This window comes from Drosophila miranda, chromosome 2 (assembly GCF_003369915.1).
Source record: "Drosophila miranda strain MSH22 chromosome 2, D.miranda_PacBio2.1, whole genome shotgun sequence".
Lineage (NCBI taxonomy): Eukaryota > Metazoa > Arthropoda > Insecta > Diptera > Drosophilidae > Drosophila > Drosophila miranda.
In genome coordinates this window covers 31,282,680-31,297,250 of record NC_046675.1, presented here as the reverse complement: position 1 = coordinate 31,297,250, position 14,571 = coordinate 31,282,680, and the positions used below count along the sequence as shown (strand labels likewise).

The window sequence follows — 14,571 nt, the reverse complement described above, 5'->3', positions numbered from 1 at the left end:
TATTCCATGAATGGTCTTTGCACTTTAATATACCCCAAAATCGATTATTTTTATGTCTGATAACCCTCAAACCCATTCAATCCACTTAATTCCCATCTAAACCCTCAATTCCTACAGTCTCAAAAGATACCGAGGGTTCTTATAGACAGCTATCGGAAGAAAACTTTGAATAAAACCGTTTTTTCGATGCACACTCCACATTTCTCTCATACCCTCTTCTAGGGTAAAACCTAAACGAGTTTTTCGCTTGGTTTGTGGTGCATATGGTGCAATGCCGAATTCGGTGGTGCTTCCAGTGCCTCTGCCACCCACAATTGGTCAACAAATAGCGGTCACAATTAACCGTACGATGCAAATGCGTCGCCAAAGACATTGACAATGCCCATAAACAGTCGGCCGCAGCAGATGATGCAATGTGTGGGGACTCTCTGGGACTCCACCGAATTCCACTGTCAGCATCATCAGTGGAGCATTTATCTTGCACCCGCTATGAGGACGAGAAGAGAGCTGGTAACAGGAGCCCAATGGGCAGCAGGTGATCAGTTCTTTTGAACGGGGACCACACAACATTTCTTTTGCCATGTGCCTGGGTCATTTATCTATTTCGGATTTATCATTGATTAATCGGCCGGCGGCAGTCGGTTTGCCGATGCCAGTAGCCATGTCCCCCCCCCCCCCCCTCCTAGTTCCCCGGTTGCCAATCGTCGGCATATTTGCATATGCCACTTTATATAGCAAATGGTCTAGTCAATGATCGTTAAGCCGACTTCTACAGTGACTCTCAGGTGTAAGAGCAGGGTAATCGAAGTTTGATTGGGTTTTTGGCAGGATTAAGATTTATGGAATACAGATGTACTTTTTGGGCTTAAGATAAGCCAAAGAATTCGTAGAAAAAGCTTTTAAATTATCTTCTCTGTAAATCTATAAAGTTTGAGTAGTCTAGAACTTCTTTATCATAGAAATATCATTGGAGAAACGAAAGCAAAGGTCCCTTAATCGAGAGAATATTGTGCTTAAGATTATGCTATTCAAAGATCTTTATTTCAAAACGTTTTCTTCTGTGCACATCTAAATTTTCTTAGCCAAAAACCTAACAAGACTGAAGCTTTTTATACTACATATTATTCCATAATTCCATAAAGATATATTCCTGAAAAATACTAATAAAATCCCAACACCATATCTTTTCTTTATAGGTTTCCTAATAACCTTTGATCTTCAAGGTTCTAACTATTTGAAGCTCTATATCCCACAGCTGAGCAAATGTAAGTCTTTAAAAGTGTATCCCAACCTTCGATCATGTAGATATCTTCCATTTCTTATCTGTTCTTTGGTTCCTCCCCGAATACATTTATGTTTGTCATAGATTCCTGCTCAATTAGCACAAACACACAGAGAGGAGAGGAGACGATTGGAGATCTCTAGCTGCAGCTGCACCTGTGCCCCCCAAAGCCCATGCCCAGAGCACGTGTTAAATGATTCGGTTAATTGGTTACAGTCTTCGGTCTTCGGTCTGGTCCCGATTCGCCATGGCCTTAAGGGCTTCTCTGAGCTTCTGTCTGGGATTGTGACTTGTGACCAATCTGTTGGCCAGCCGCCTGTCAGCGGCCCATTGGTCATGGAATCATCTTCTGGTTTGACCCTGTTCTCTCGCATAATCCTGTCAAGCTGTTAAATTAATTTCGTTTTGGAAGGAAGGAGCCAATCGGTTGTTGCCCCAGCCCCTGCCCCCGTCCCTGCCCCAGCCTCCACTCATTCAATTTTCAAGCAAAAATGTTCCAGTTTTTCTAGCCTCCAGTTGGGCTGTCCAGCCAGCCGGCCAAAGTGTTATAATCCATCATCGTAATCAACGCAAAAAAAAGTTGATAATTGTGCCCCAGCCACAGCCACAGCCCCAGTTGCAAGTGGCAAGTGGAAAGAGTCTCTTGCCTCACTTCACTCTCTGATGTGTTTTGGCCAAATAACTGTAACTAATGGAAATTGTAACACTTTGGCAAATGTTTTTTTTCTGCTTAAATTACTTTGGTACTCTATCTCTCTCTCTCTCTCTCACTCTGTCTCTGTGCAAGTGTTGAGAGCGTGTTTATGACGCCTCGTGAGGCGTTCAAAATTGATTAGGATTAGGAATGACTACCATTGGACAGTTATTATATACGGTAGTCGCTTGGACATACGTTGAGTGTTTCTTTTTCCACATCTATAAACGATCTAGCCGTATCCGTTGGCATTTGAGAGATTATGCCAATATTATGTTTAGACATCTAAGATGGACAAGAAGATAGATTTTGTGCCCAAACTCTTCATTATTTTGATTATTTCTTCACCAAATATTGTGGAATTATATATAAAGACTTAACCTCTCCGATATTTAACACATATCGTCGCAAGGGAACGAAGCGAGTGAGCCAGGGGTTGGATTGTCGCCCAGTTTTCGAATATTTATTCTTTCAGATGGAATATTTATAGTTTTTTGTGTGTTTTCTGTATTTCACCCACAAATATTGTGGACTTATATATAAAGACTTGATATTTCTTCGATATTTTATTAATATCGTCGCAAGTCAACGAAGCGAGTGAGCCAGGGGTTGGCTTCTCGCCCAGTCTTCGAATATTTATTCTTTCAGGTGGAATATTTATAGTTTCTTGATTTTTTTCTGTATTTCTCTCCCAAATATTGTGGAATTTACGAAATTTCACTCATATCGCCGCAAGCCAACTAAGCGAGTGAGCCGGGGGTTGCCTTTAAACCCTATTCTAACAATATTTATTCTTTCTAATGAAATATTTCTGTACTCCTTTTGCAGTAAATATTTTTAAACATTTTTCTGCCTTGATATTTAATTTTTTGTTATATTGCTTTCCTCTAAAAAATCTCCCCATCAGGGTATCCTTTAGTCCAAATCGTTGACCAAACCTCTCTATGCTATTAGTTGGTGCCTGGCCACGCATTTAAGCCAAATTATCAGGCTATATAATGCACAACTTCCACTCGCAACGCCTCGATCCATCAAGATATTGAGACTGGGCAACACGTGACCAAGTCAAAGCAAATTAGAGCTTGACAAACGTCCGGCCACAGCCACAAGCCTCAAACATTCTCACGCAACGGAGGCCTGACCCGCGCCCCAGACTGGCTTTGGTCTCTTGGCCATAAGTGAGACATTAAGCACAGTTTTTTTTTTCGTTGCTTGAACTTTGACTCAAGCCATATTTGCGCAATGGCAGGAGACCAAAAGAAGAGGAGGAGGAGCGGAGCTGCTCCACGGCATCATTAGGAGTGGAAAAAACATTTGGCCAGGCACGACCCGCGTGGCTTGATTAATTGCGTTTAGTGCAGAATTTGACTCTTTTTTTTTGCCAGACCGAGTTGCAGTGTAATTACCATGCCACACAGTGCCATTGGAGTGGCACTCCGATTCCCATTTCAAAATGCACTTAATATGGAATTCTCAAGTTCAAATTCGAAGCATTTTTTTGCATCTATTTATTCTCTCACCTGAGAGCCAATAAAGCATTTAGTCAAACTGCAAAACAAAAAGCCATTTGATCTAACCGATTTGTTAGTGGCTGACTGAATGGTTGGATGGTTGGATGGATGGATGGACGGGTGGACGGGTGGGTGATCTCATCTGTTGCTACTGTGAGTGGCCCCCGAGAGATCAAAGACTGTCAGATTGGCAAATCTTTTAACAAAATGTTGTATCTGTTGCTAATTTCTACTTTAACTAATTGAATTATTTATATAGTATCTATGCAAGGTACACTGGGCGAAAACAAAGTGTTTAAAGAGGATTTATTAAAAAAAAAAACCTTGGTAAACGATTTTTGCAGTGTGGCTTGGGCTTTGGTCAGTGTAAGAAGAGAACGGGACACCAAAACGACTCCAAGAAGAGCTTGTTAAGCATATAAGTACCTAAGCCAACCGAGGAGCGCTGCTGCATGACGCGTCAGAGGTTTAAACAGGCTAAAAGCTTACTCTTTCTTAAGAACCTTTGGAATTTGACTTAATTTTCCACCGATGGGCTTGTTCTTAGTCCTCCACCATAGCCCCTTTATCCCTAAGGTTTCCACATTTTCTTTCAGTGCATTTACAAAGTGGCCTAACGATTTGCACACCATTTTTGGCTGTTGCTGTGCGTCGTCTGCGTTCACAGTCAATTTGCATATGTCGATTGTCGTTTGTCGTTGGCCAGAGAGTTGCCTGTAGACTGTTGCCTGTTGCCTGCTGCCTGTTGCCTGCTGCCAGAGTTGAGCCTGCTGCTGATCTCTGATGTTGGCCAAATCTTCAGCAAATTATGTCGTTATTTGTGCCATTTTTGGCAAACGCCTCCTCTGCCCCACCGATGAGTGGATGATGATAAATTCCATGCACTTAGAGACTTGACTGTCTGTCAAGGAGTATGTCAATTGCCTTGCTAATGGCTGCCAATGGAGTCAAACGGTGCTGGATGCTGGCTGGAGTGAAGCGGCACTAAAATCCTCTTAAAGTGTTGTAAACGATCCAACAGCAGGGTAGGGAGATGGCTAACGAGCCGAGTCGAATTCAAAGTTTGCAGATCTCTTGGCATTTATCATAAATTTCATGGCAGTCGACTCATAACTGCACAAAAAAAGAAAAGAAAGGGGGGCAATGGTATGGCTCAAGGCAATAGGAAGCAGCAAAGTGCAACAATTGAATAGATAATAACTCACGCCCCACCTACCCACCCACCCAAACGAATGAACGAATGGGCCAACATAATAACCGAACACACTAGCCACAAGCCACCACTGACCGTTGACCACAACAACAACAACAAACGGAAGAAGAAAGTATACTTTTCGATAAAGAAATATCAGATGCTCTTCTTTGCGGAGCTTCCTATTGAAAGGTATGGGGCTTATACGACTCTGCTCTTGAAGGTCCCCCTCTTTCATTCCTTGAAACATTAAGATTTCTAGGCTAAGATCTCGTACACTTTTTGCGAATGGTCAGTCGGTCCATCAATCTTCTATATTTCCTATATATTCTTTCTATATCATCCTTAGGATATATGTATGTAAATACCTACGATCTCTGATAATTTATAATATAATTGATAATTATCGATCAAACCATTATCGATAATAAACAATAATTATCGACTTTTACTTCTAGTCTAATATATTCTTGATATTAGTAATTGTATCCATAAATATAGATCACCAACCACCGATAAATATCGGCTTTTACTATTACTCTAAAATATTTATTATATTAATAATTTTATCCATAATTATCGATCACTAATTAACGATAATTATCGATTTTTTCTTTAAATTTTATATATTCTTGACATCAACCAGTAATCACCGATAAATGTCGATATCTACTTTTATTATAATATAATTTTGATTTTATAAATATTTATCAATATCGAACCACTGACAATTATCGATTTTTACGTCTAATCTAATATGTTCTTCATATTAATGTTATCCACAATTATCGATCGCTAATCCCTGATATTTATCGATTTTTACTTATAATCGAAAATATTCTTGATTTTATCCATAATTATCGATCACTAATCACCGATAATTACCGATTGTTTCTATTATAATTATATATTCTTCCACTAACACTAATTTTATCCACAATCACCAATAGCAAATAACCGATAACTATCGATATTTACTTTTAATTTATTATATTCTCAATGTTATCGAAATATATTGTTCCCCATAATCGCTTAAAATCAATAAAATTGTATTCTTATACATTATTGATTTTATCAATATTTATCAATCACCAATAAACCATACTTATCGATAATTATGACTTAATTCCCACTAAAACATAACCGGACCAACGTTAACCAAGAAAACAACCAATAAACAATATAGAAAGTACTTCCTTCCGCCGTTGCAACTACCAGAAGTCTCCCCAAAACCCATCGACCCCTGCCACCAAAAGAAGGGTATCCGCGACAACAACAAGAGAATGCGCTGTTACTGTTTTCGTAGCGCTGGCGCTGTCATATTCAAATTGCTAATATGATTGGTGTTTACAGATTAGAAAACAAATATTTCACAAATATTACCCACTAATAATTTTGCCATGTAAACATGCAACAGAAGAGTGCAACACAGCCGCAGCCACAGCCGCAGCACACAGAAACCCATGCCCCATAACCATGAGATGATCGCCCCATCATGATCATCATGATGATGCCTGCCCCATGATGAGGCTGTATAAATGCAGCAAGTGTGGCGATAACCTTTTGACTCTGACGGAGGGGAGACCGGGACTGGACTGGACTGGACTGGACTGGACTGGGTTTTCGTTTTGCTAGTGCAAAACTGACAAATTGAATGAATAAAAGAGCAACAAGTGGTCTGGTCTTGTGGTCCGAACCGAACGGAACGAAACGGAACGGCTGGTTAAACATTTTGAATGAAAATGCCGCAGCTCTGTGTGTCTCTGTGTGTCTTGTGGCATGTTGTACGTAGTACAAGTGTGGCTGAGGCGCAAAAACATAAATCGAAACACTTGCTGCGTATCCTATGCCCCAGCCACAGCCCCAGCCGCAGCTCCATCTCCAGCTCCAGCTCCAGCTCCAGCTCCTACTCCTATCCCTCAGCTCCTAGCCGCCCACCGATGTACTGCCCGGCTGTGGCTGTAGCTGTGGCTGTGGTGCCTCGGTAGGTGTTGCCTGGTGCCTACGAAAGCCTGGAAATGAAGTCGAAAATTGCAATTCCAAAATGTTTGCCCTCGGCTACGAAAAAAGTAGACTGTAGTGGTGCTTTGGTCAGTCATGTGGCATCTATTGGTTGAACGTTGCATATGTGGACGGACCGAGGGTCCTCTTCCTGCCTTCGCTTTTGGATACCTTGTAAATGCCTTTTTGTGTGTGTCGTTTAATGCGTGGCCGCCTCGTGAGGCGCTTTATTAATTCACTCGACGGTTGTTTCATATTTTTACCCTCCCTTGGGGTACTCTTCACTCGGAGAGCTTGTTGGGGCTTGCTTTGGGTGTACTTGAACTCTAGAGATGGGCTTCTCCTTTGTTATGTCTGGATTTGCTTGAACTATGGAAATATATGGTCCTTTGTTGAAAGGTACCATTAATTTATGGCACCTTTTGCTTACGAAATTGCTTCTTATAGAAAAATCTCTCTTATAAAATGTTTTACCCACAAAATAACACCAGATACTTCAACAAGTTATTGGTTTTTCATGTCTTCTTTCAAAGCAGGGCATCTCTTACTCGACTTTTATTGAATTTTTCCTTTGGCTGTGTCTTTGTTGCGGGTGCGGGCCTCTCCACTGCAATGTTTCTCTGTGTTTTTATTGTGTTGTGGCATAAATCGGCCCCCAGGTGTCTCTGGGCGAGTATTTCCCACGGATTAGTGCATAAATAAAGGAGGTCAGGCGAGCGGGGCCGTCGTTCCCCCAAAGAGTTAACTAGATATTTCCACCTACTCCTGCTCCCCCCCAGCGCATAGCCTTCAAAAGATGCGTCTCACTAGAACCAAAAAAACAGTTCGTTGGAAATTGCTTTATTAGCCAACAACTTCATTTGTGGCCAAGGCCCCAAGGTGGTCCAGGGGATATCCTTTAGCTCATTAACACCCCGTCCCAAAAAAAAGTGACGGATATCCCACACGCAGCGGTTCTCACGCTGGCAAAAGCCCCAAAGTTCCAATTTAAGATTAGCAACAGTTAACAAACACACAGACAAAGGATCTCATAATAACATAGCGGTCAAGGCAGGACGAAGACCACACCAAAAGGTTGAGGCTCTGATAAGATGCGGTCTCTCTCCTCTCTCTGAGTGAAGGGTCTGTGCCTCAAAGAAGATCTTGGGCAGATAGCAAGGGGGATATTGCATGCAGGCTTTCGGTGGGTTCCTTCATCGATAATCGCGCTTTAAGCGTGCGTAAGTCACGTCACAGACAAAGAGAGAGAGGGGAGGGGAGACCTTGCCCTGGGTGCGATCGCGATAAGCGCGACTTTTGCCTCGGTACGTGCTAAACCCTTTTGGGGTTTGGGGGCTTTTCTTGCCATCATTTTAATTATACCCCGGGGAGCCATCCTGAGCCCGGACACGCCCCCAAAAGCCTGGAGGTCAATGCAACGCAAATTGCAGGGCCAGGTCAATGTTTGTTTTGGCCGCAACCATAAATACTTAATTTGGCTCAAACGCACACAAACCGAAAACGCTGTACTTGATGAAGTCATCGAGCCATCAATTGCACGGCCAATTACCCAAAAGAAGACTCTTTTCTTCACAGTCAAATTTTGGTTTATATTTTGGGGGAAGAGAAAGAACACAACATCAATTGGAGCCCGTTGAACCGCCATTGTCGGCGTCGGTGCCGCGTCGCGAGTTCGGTGCCGAGGCATCCACCTCGAGATAATCGTGGACTAGCTGGCAGATATTCTCGGAGGCCTCGGCGAAGTTCCCCTCCTCGAGGCCCTCGCCCACATAATGGTAGACAAAGGCGCGCCTCTGATACAGCTTATCGAACTTATTGACCAGCCGGCACCAGGCGATCCGTATGTTCGTGTTGTTCGAGACGGCCACGCAGGCGCTGTTTGTGGGCGCCAGATCGCCGCCGGGCACGTATGCCGGCGGCATGTTGCTGACGCCTACCTTGAAGCCGGTGGGCGACCAGTCCACAAACCGAAACGATCTCGACCTCTTGATGTTCTCCAGCGCCAGGTTGATCTCGTTGGTGGCAATGTCACCGCGATAGAGCAGCACACAGGCCATGTACTTGCCGTGCGACGGATTGCAGCGCACCATTTGGTTGCTCATCTGAAAGCACTGCCCCGTCAGCTGGGCCGTCGACATGTTCACGAACTGCGCGTGCGAGTGGGGCACCAGGGGGGCATAGTTGATCAGCGGATAGTGGATGCGCGGATACGGCACCAGATTCGTTTGCAGCTCCTGAAAACTCACGCTCGACTGTCCGCCAAAGCGCTGCGAGGCCGTAAAGCCCGACACCACCTGGCCAATGATGCGATTCAGATTGGTGTAGGTCGGGGCGGGTACATTGAGGGTATTCGCACAGATATCATACAGCGCCTCGTTGTCCACAATAAAAGACACGTCCGCACAGTCCATGGAGAAGTGTGTGGCCAGCAGGGCATTGTAGGGCTCCACAATCACAGGGGATATCCTAAAGATGCAAGGAAAAATGTAGAAAAAAGGAAAACCCGAACTCTTTCCGCGCTTACGAAGGCGAAGGATACACCAGAAACTCCACTATGGTCATCTTCTTGCCAAAATCCTCCACCAGCTTCTCCATGATGCGTGTCCCCAGACCCGAGCCCGAGCCACCGCCAATCGCCCGATAGACCAGGAAACCCCTGAGACCCCGGCAGCGATCGGCCACCCGTCGAATGGCATTCATCGAGCGATCCAACAGCTCACTGGCCATCAGATTATAGCCCCGTGAAAAGTTGCTGCCGCTGTCATCCTTCCCAGTGATGAGAGTGTCCGGATGAAAGAGATTCTTATAGGCGCCCGTACGGATTTCATCTGCAAAAGGAAAAGCCCATGAAAGAGGTACAAAAAAGTGTACGGAACACTCACCAATAACCGTGGGCTCTGTGTCGATCATCACGACTCTCGGCTGGACACAAGACTGCTGGCTGGTGGTCTCGAAGAAGGTGAGAAATGAGTCATCTGGCGGCTGTTGTATCAAACGGCCATTGGCAATGACGCCATGCTCCAGGCAGTAGAGCTCCCAGCAGGCATTGGCTATCTGCACCCCCGCCTGACCAATATGAATTTGGATGATCTCCCCTTTTCCGGCCATAGATCATCTCCGACTCCTGTTAAATTTTGAAGATCCAAATAGTTATATATATTCCGTATTATTTTTTTTAATTTTCTGGCCCTGACATAGAAATCGTTGGAAAAGGAGTTACATAACATAGATTTATTGTCCGCGCGCGGATTAATCAGTTTTTTTTTTGTCAAAGCAGATATCGATACAAGATATAATTCTTAGAGTTAGTTAGGTATTTCCGTGCTCGATTAAGTAAGAGAGGACCCATCGTTGGACCATTGGGAATGTGTGTGAAACTGTAGAGAGATCTAGGCTCCCCATAAGAGGGATATATAGTAGTATATAAGGTGTGTGTATAATACAAAGCAGTCGCGGTTTCATGGCTATATAAATAATTTACAAAAACACACGAACAAATAATAATACAATCGATTTTCAATAGATTTTTGTTGTTTGTTCGAGGACTAGTAAGGGTTTGTCTGTACTTTTTATACACTTGAAGTCTGATAGGGCGAGAGAGTGATTTTCAGAACTATAAGACAAGGGAGAGCTCAAGAAATTAGTTCTAGGCGGAATTTGAAACAATTATAGCCCTTATTCGTTTAATACTTATAGGTTTCGAATAGTTTTATATATAGAATTGACAGATCTTTAAGTAGATTTAGTGCTTAAGTTAAAACATTGATCATTTGGGTAGCATTTAAGGAACTAGAAACGGTTTTTGTACCTGGTACTCAAGGGTATATAGGGGCATACTAGATTTGCAGTAGTTTTCGGGTATCTTGGGGTGGCTTTAACAAGCTAGTGACTAGATATCTTTGTTAAATTAACAAGCCATACAATAGATAAAGCTGCGTGCTGTTAGATAGATATACAAAGATTATACATAGGTGTGTGAAAAGGGAAGAAAAACCAGCTTTAACACTGTTTTTCCTTTAAGAAACGAATGATTTAAGTACAAAATGCCAACGAATACTCAATTGTGGAATATAAATCTCAACATTATTTGAAAATCAAACACTTTTCCTTCTTTCAGATGCCTTTAAGCGCTCACTACCACTTTGTTTCTTGCCTATCTTATAATTCTGAAACGCACTATCTAGCTGTCATTTTGGTTAATAATTTGTTCTCCACGAGGCTAATTTGTTCACAAGATCTATCTAAAGAAGAGACTGCTCCAGCAGAATGCGCTCAAAACCAGGCGGTGGGCCATGCGAAAAGTTATCCAAAATGATATCCAGAATGGCACCATTGCCCACTGAAAAACAATGATGAAATGAATAGATCCTTAAGGATACATCATAACATACCATAAATGACGGGAAAGAGCGCCGATCCTCGCACATTTCGGAAGGGGACCTCCAGGTTTTTGCCATTGAAATAGAAATTCAGTTCCACATGATCAAAGGCCACGCCCACAATGTCGCCTTCGTCGGGAAAGTCACGCTGTGGCGTACCGATCAAAGTTTCTCCCATATCTGGCGGTGGGGCCACTCCCGTGGTCATTAGCAAATCCTCCTGTTGCAGATCCTCAATGGAAATGAGACCAGCTGCCGCTGCCGCACTATTGTTGAGGATGCCATTGGCACTGGTCTTGGTGATGGATGAGGGCGGCTGCGTCGTGCAGGTAGCCACCACGGGCCGGAATTCCTCTTCGTTGTGCCGTGTGGCATTGTCGGAGCACAGGCACCAGGACTCGCGATCACCGCCACCGTTTTTCCTACTCAGGTCCGTCTGGCGGGTGGCCAGTCCGATGGACCAGCTGCCACTCTGCTGGATCTTCACCTCAAAGTAGGACTTGGACTGGACGAGCGGTGCCGTGGCCAGGACGCCGCCAGTGCCCGTGACCCTCAGCTGATGGGAGAGCAGAATGACATCGGGTCCTGTATGGGAAGTACTTTATATGATTAGAGTTCTTTGTTGTGGTTTATCTTTTATCTATTGATACCCAAATGCGCTGCATCCAGGTGAACGTCGGGCTCTCGCAGGCGACTGGCAGCTGTCATCGGTTTCCTCAATTGTCCTCCATTGAGGCAGGTGCGGAGGCAGCAAAACATTCCTACTGTTTGTGGGTGGGTGGGAAAATCTTTCACGTTTATCAGCCGCTTCGTTTTTTATATAAACTTTGTTCTTTTTCTTCTTTATTTATTTATTTTGCCGATTCTTCTTCAGTGTGACCGCGGACTTATCGATAAAATATATCGTCCGACCCTCAAGTATTCAAGTTCTACTTTACATATTCCTCGTTTTTGATATTCCGTTGAATATTACTAGCTATATAGAACATTTAGCCGTGCCCACATAATTTTATACGATTGATGAATCAATTCTCCATTTAACTGGTGTATTCTTAATACTTGCTTTTATTGCATTTATTGTAAAAAAAGGGTTAAACGAAAAAGTTCAACAAAAAAAAGAGTCGCAATGTTGCTGGTATTTGAAGACGTGATGCGTGTATATCCCCTTGTACACCCTATTTCGCTAATTTTATATGAAGATCAAACGTCATTTATTAAGACCTTTTCTCAAATTGATATTCTTTAGACATATTCAAGTACCTTATTAGTATCTTCTATATATTTATGTCGATCCTGATACCTACTGAGCCTTGGAAGACAAACGTATTCACAATTCTATAACATCCATTTCCCCCAGGGTATGTGTGCATGGAATTAGCAACATGTTTGTGTATGGAATGAGACTCATTTGTTGTGAACGGGGTATTGCCAAATCGAATATTTCAAGCTGTATAGATGCCCACTAAGCTTTATCCGATAGATTTATACATTTTCTACAAGATTGCTACTTTTAATTACCTTTATGTATTTTATTTTGACCAAAAAACGGTTTACAAATTAATGTTGCCGCAACAGTGTGTATGGAATGAGACTCATTGTTGTCTTCTTGCTGCTGTTAAACAACAGAGCTATCATGCTCCAATCGATAGTTGGTTTACAGTGGCACATAAATGAATGCTAGAGGGCGATAGTGATGCGCCGCGACACCTAGGGGTAGCATGGCAGAATGTGAGCCAGATGTCGACACGGATGCATGTAATTTACATGTAGATTGTAGACATGGCTTGTAGAGTAGAACAAATAAAATGTTGTTAACCCAAACCAAAATTTAATTTAATTATTAAAGTAGTTTTTTAAATCTCGAAAAATAAATTGAAATTGCACAAAACTGCAACTGATTTTTGGTTTTTAATTGTTTCCACATAAAAGCCTGAAAGAGGATCTTAGAGCCATTGATCTTTTTTTTACACTCCTTTTTATGCCTAAAAATCATTTAAAAATAGTGGAAAAAACGATCTCTTTTGATAGAACGATGTATAAAATATATATTTATCTGAAAATCGTTTACATTACAATCGGAATAATGGGAGTACATAGCTCACAATCGTTTTTAAGTTCCCCAACTACACCTCCGCACACTTGTCATAATTGGCCACGAGATTCCTGTACAGATTCGAGACCCTTGAGCTCTTGTGGCACAGGGTGCCCCCGCCACGTTTCAGTTGCGTCTCCTGCCGATTGATGTCACCCACACAGATCCAATCGCCGCCGCCCACACGCCAATGATACAGCAAAATGCCTGAGGGGCGGGACACCGCCCACTTGGAGTGATCCTGGGTGGTCTTGAAGTCCACGGAGAGCTCCAGATTGGCGACCGATTCCACGTTGAAGACCTTGTCGTTGCTTCCGCAGCGATTGGGCAGATTGCCGGCCCCATCGCGCCAAGCCTCCACAAAGAGGCTGACATCCAAGGCAGGAGCCACCACATCCGCATAGAGCTCCACATTGGCGCGTCCGCTCTTGCCGAACAAACGGAACTTCTTGCCGTCCAAGGAACGGAGTTCCAGATCCGTCTGGAAGGGCGCTTCGGTGCGCCATTGGCCGTGCATGGCCCTCTCCAGGCTGGGGAAAAGCAGATCCGATCTCTGGAGCAGCGGATTCCTTTCGTAGTAGAAGTGCGGCTCATTGTAGACCAGCACCTGGCCGACCTTCTCCAGATCCTCGGCCTTCACGGTGATGCAGAGCATGCTCTGGGCATAATGCTCACCCGTTGTGGGGTACGTGTACTCCGGCAGGGTGGGATATTTGGGCACTGAGTGTACGATCCACACGCCCGTCTCTCCATCGCTTCCCACCAGACCCTTGGCGTGGCCGCCGGTGCTAAAGACAGTGCCATTGGGCCACTGATCGTTGTAGGCCGCCAGCAGTGTGTGTGTGGGATCCACATTCAAGGCGTTGATCGTCTGGGCGGGCAGGGAGTCGGCATCGCCTACCCTCTTGCCAGACAGCTGCCAGTTGTCGTAGCTGTTGCTCGTGACATACAGATACCTCAGGCCACTCACATCTTTGCCCAGATCGTTTTGTTGGTAATGTTTGGGGAGCTTGTACAAATGCCACCTACGAGGGAGAGGAGGTTTTAGAGGGGATCCGAAAGAAAGTTGGGTGTAAAAACACTCACCAGTCCACATCGTTGCCCTGCTCATCCTTGCAGGAGACTTTCTTGCTGCCATCTGCTTTGGCCGGCAAGCACTGCCTGGAAATCCCAATGAGTAGTAGTAAAACACACAAAGATCTCATCCTACAACCTCTCTATAGCTCTGTCGGAACACGACTGTCTGTCGGGCAGATAATGAAACCATTCCAAATCAACAGCTGCCCTCAAACAGGGTGTCTCATGCTCTCCCTCTCCTTCTCTCTCTGTCTCTGCTGCAGGTAGCGCACTCTCTCTAAAGGGAAGGTTGAGTTCTCTTCCTGTTTGCATCCATTCCTTTATCTTTGTTTAAGTCTGAGCT

The 14,571-nt window shown here is 43.9% G+C and overlaps 3 protein-coding genes across 3 annotated transcripts; all 3 read right to left on the bottom strand.

Annotated features, from left to right (window-relative positions):
* Window positions 1-8,243: 8,243 nt before the first annotated feature.
* On the bottom strand, window positions 8,244-9,813 carry LOC108154949 (tubulin alpha-3 chain). The gene is made up of 3 exons (XM_017285455.2): window positions 9,563-9,813; window positions 9,205-9,508; window positions 8,244-9,146 (listed from the first exon to the last, which is right to left on the bottom strand). Exons 1-3 carry the CDS (start codon window positions 9,786-9,788, stop codon window positions 8,300-8,302), a joined length of 1,377 nt encoding a protein of 458 aa, XP_017140944.1. The 5' UTR covers window positions 9,789-9,813; the 3' UTR covers window positions 8,244-8,299.
* Window positions 9,814-9,896: 83 nt separating this feature from the next.
* Window positions 9,897-11,946, bottom strand: LOC108154951 (SPRY domain-containing protein 7). Its single transcript, XM_017285458.2, has 3 exons — window positions 11,710-11,946; window positions 11,072-11,644; window positions 9,897-11,019 (listed from the first exon to the last, which is right to left on the bottom strand). Exons 1-3 carry the CDS (start codon window positions 11,816-11,818, stop codon window positions 10,922-10,924), a joined length of 780 nt encoding a protein of 259 aa, XP_017140947.1. The 5' UTR covers window positions 11,819-11,946; the 3' UTR covers window positions 9,897-10,921.
* A 1,144-nt stretch (window positions 11,947-13,090) lies between these two features.
* On the bottom strand, window positions 13,091-14,411 carry LOC108154950 (plancitoxin-1). The gene is made up of 2 exons (XM_017285456.2): window positions 14,238-14,411; window positions 13,091-14,176 (listed from the first exon to the last, which is right to left on the bottom strand). The coding sequence occupies exons 1-2, from the start codon at window positions 14,354-14,356 to the stop codon at window positions 13,183-13,185; spliced, it is 1,113 nt and encodes a 370-aa protein (XP_017140945.1). The 5' UTR covers window positions 14,357-14,411; the 3' UTR covers window positions 13,091-13,182.
* Between the last annotated feature and the right edge of the window lie 160 nt (window positions 14,412-14,571).

Bases quoted from the DNA above. Each gene is read 5' to 3' on its own strand.
- LOC108154949 (XM_017285455.2), bottom strand. From the start codon at position 9,788: ATGGCCGGAAAAGGGGAGATCATCCAAATTCATATTGGTCAGGCGGGG. The intron at 9,509-9,562 runs GTGAGTGTTCCG...TTCCTTTTGCAG, and splicing joins CACAGAGCCCACGGTTATTG to ATGAAATCCGTACGGGCGCC. The intron at 9,147-9,204 runs GTAAGCGCGGAA...TTGCATCTTTAG, and splicing joins CTGGTGTATCCTTCGCCTTC to GATATCCCCTGTGATTGTGG.
- LOC108154951 (XM_017285458.2), bottom strand. From the start codon at position 11,818: ATGTTTTGCTGCCTCCGCACCTGCCTCAATGGAGGACAATTGAGGAAA. The intron at 11,645-11,709 runs GTATCAATAGAT...CTTCCCATACAG, and splicing joins CCTGGATGCAGCGCATTTGG to GACCCGATGTCATTCTGCTC. The intron at 11,020-11,071 runs GTATGTTATGAT...ATTGTTTTTCAG, and splicing joins GCTCTTTCCCGTCATTTATG to TGGGCAATGGTGCCATTCTG.
- LOC108154950 (XM_017285456.2), bottom strand. From the start codon at position 14,356: ATGAGATCTTTGTGTGTTTTACTACTACTCATTGGGATTTCCAGGCAG. The intron at 14,177-14,237 runs GTGAGTGTTTTT...TCTCCCTCGTAG, and splicing joins CAGGGCAACGATGTGGACTG to GTGGCATTTGTACAAGCTCC.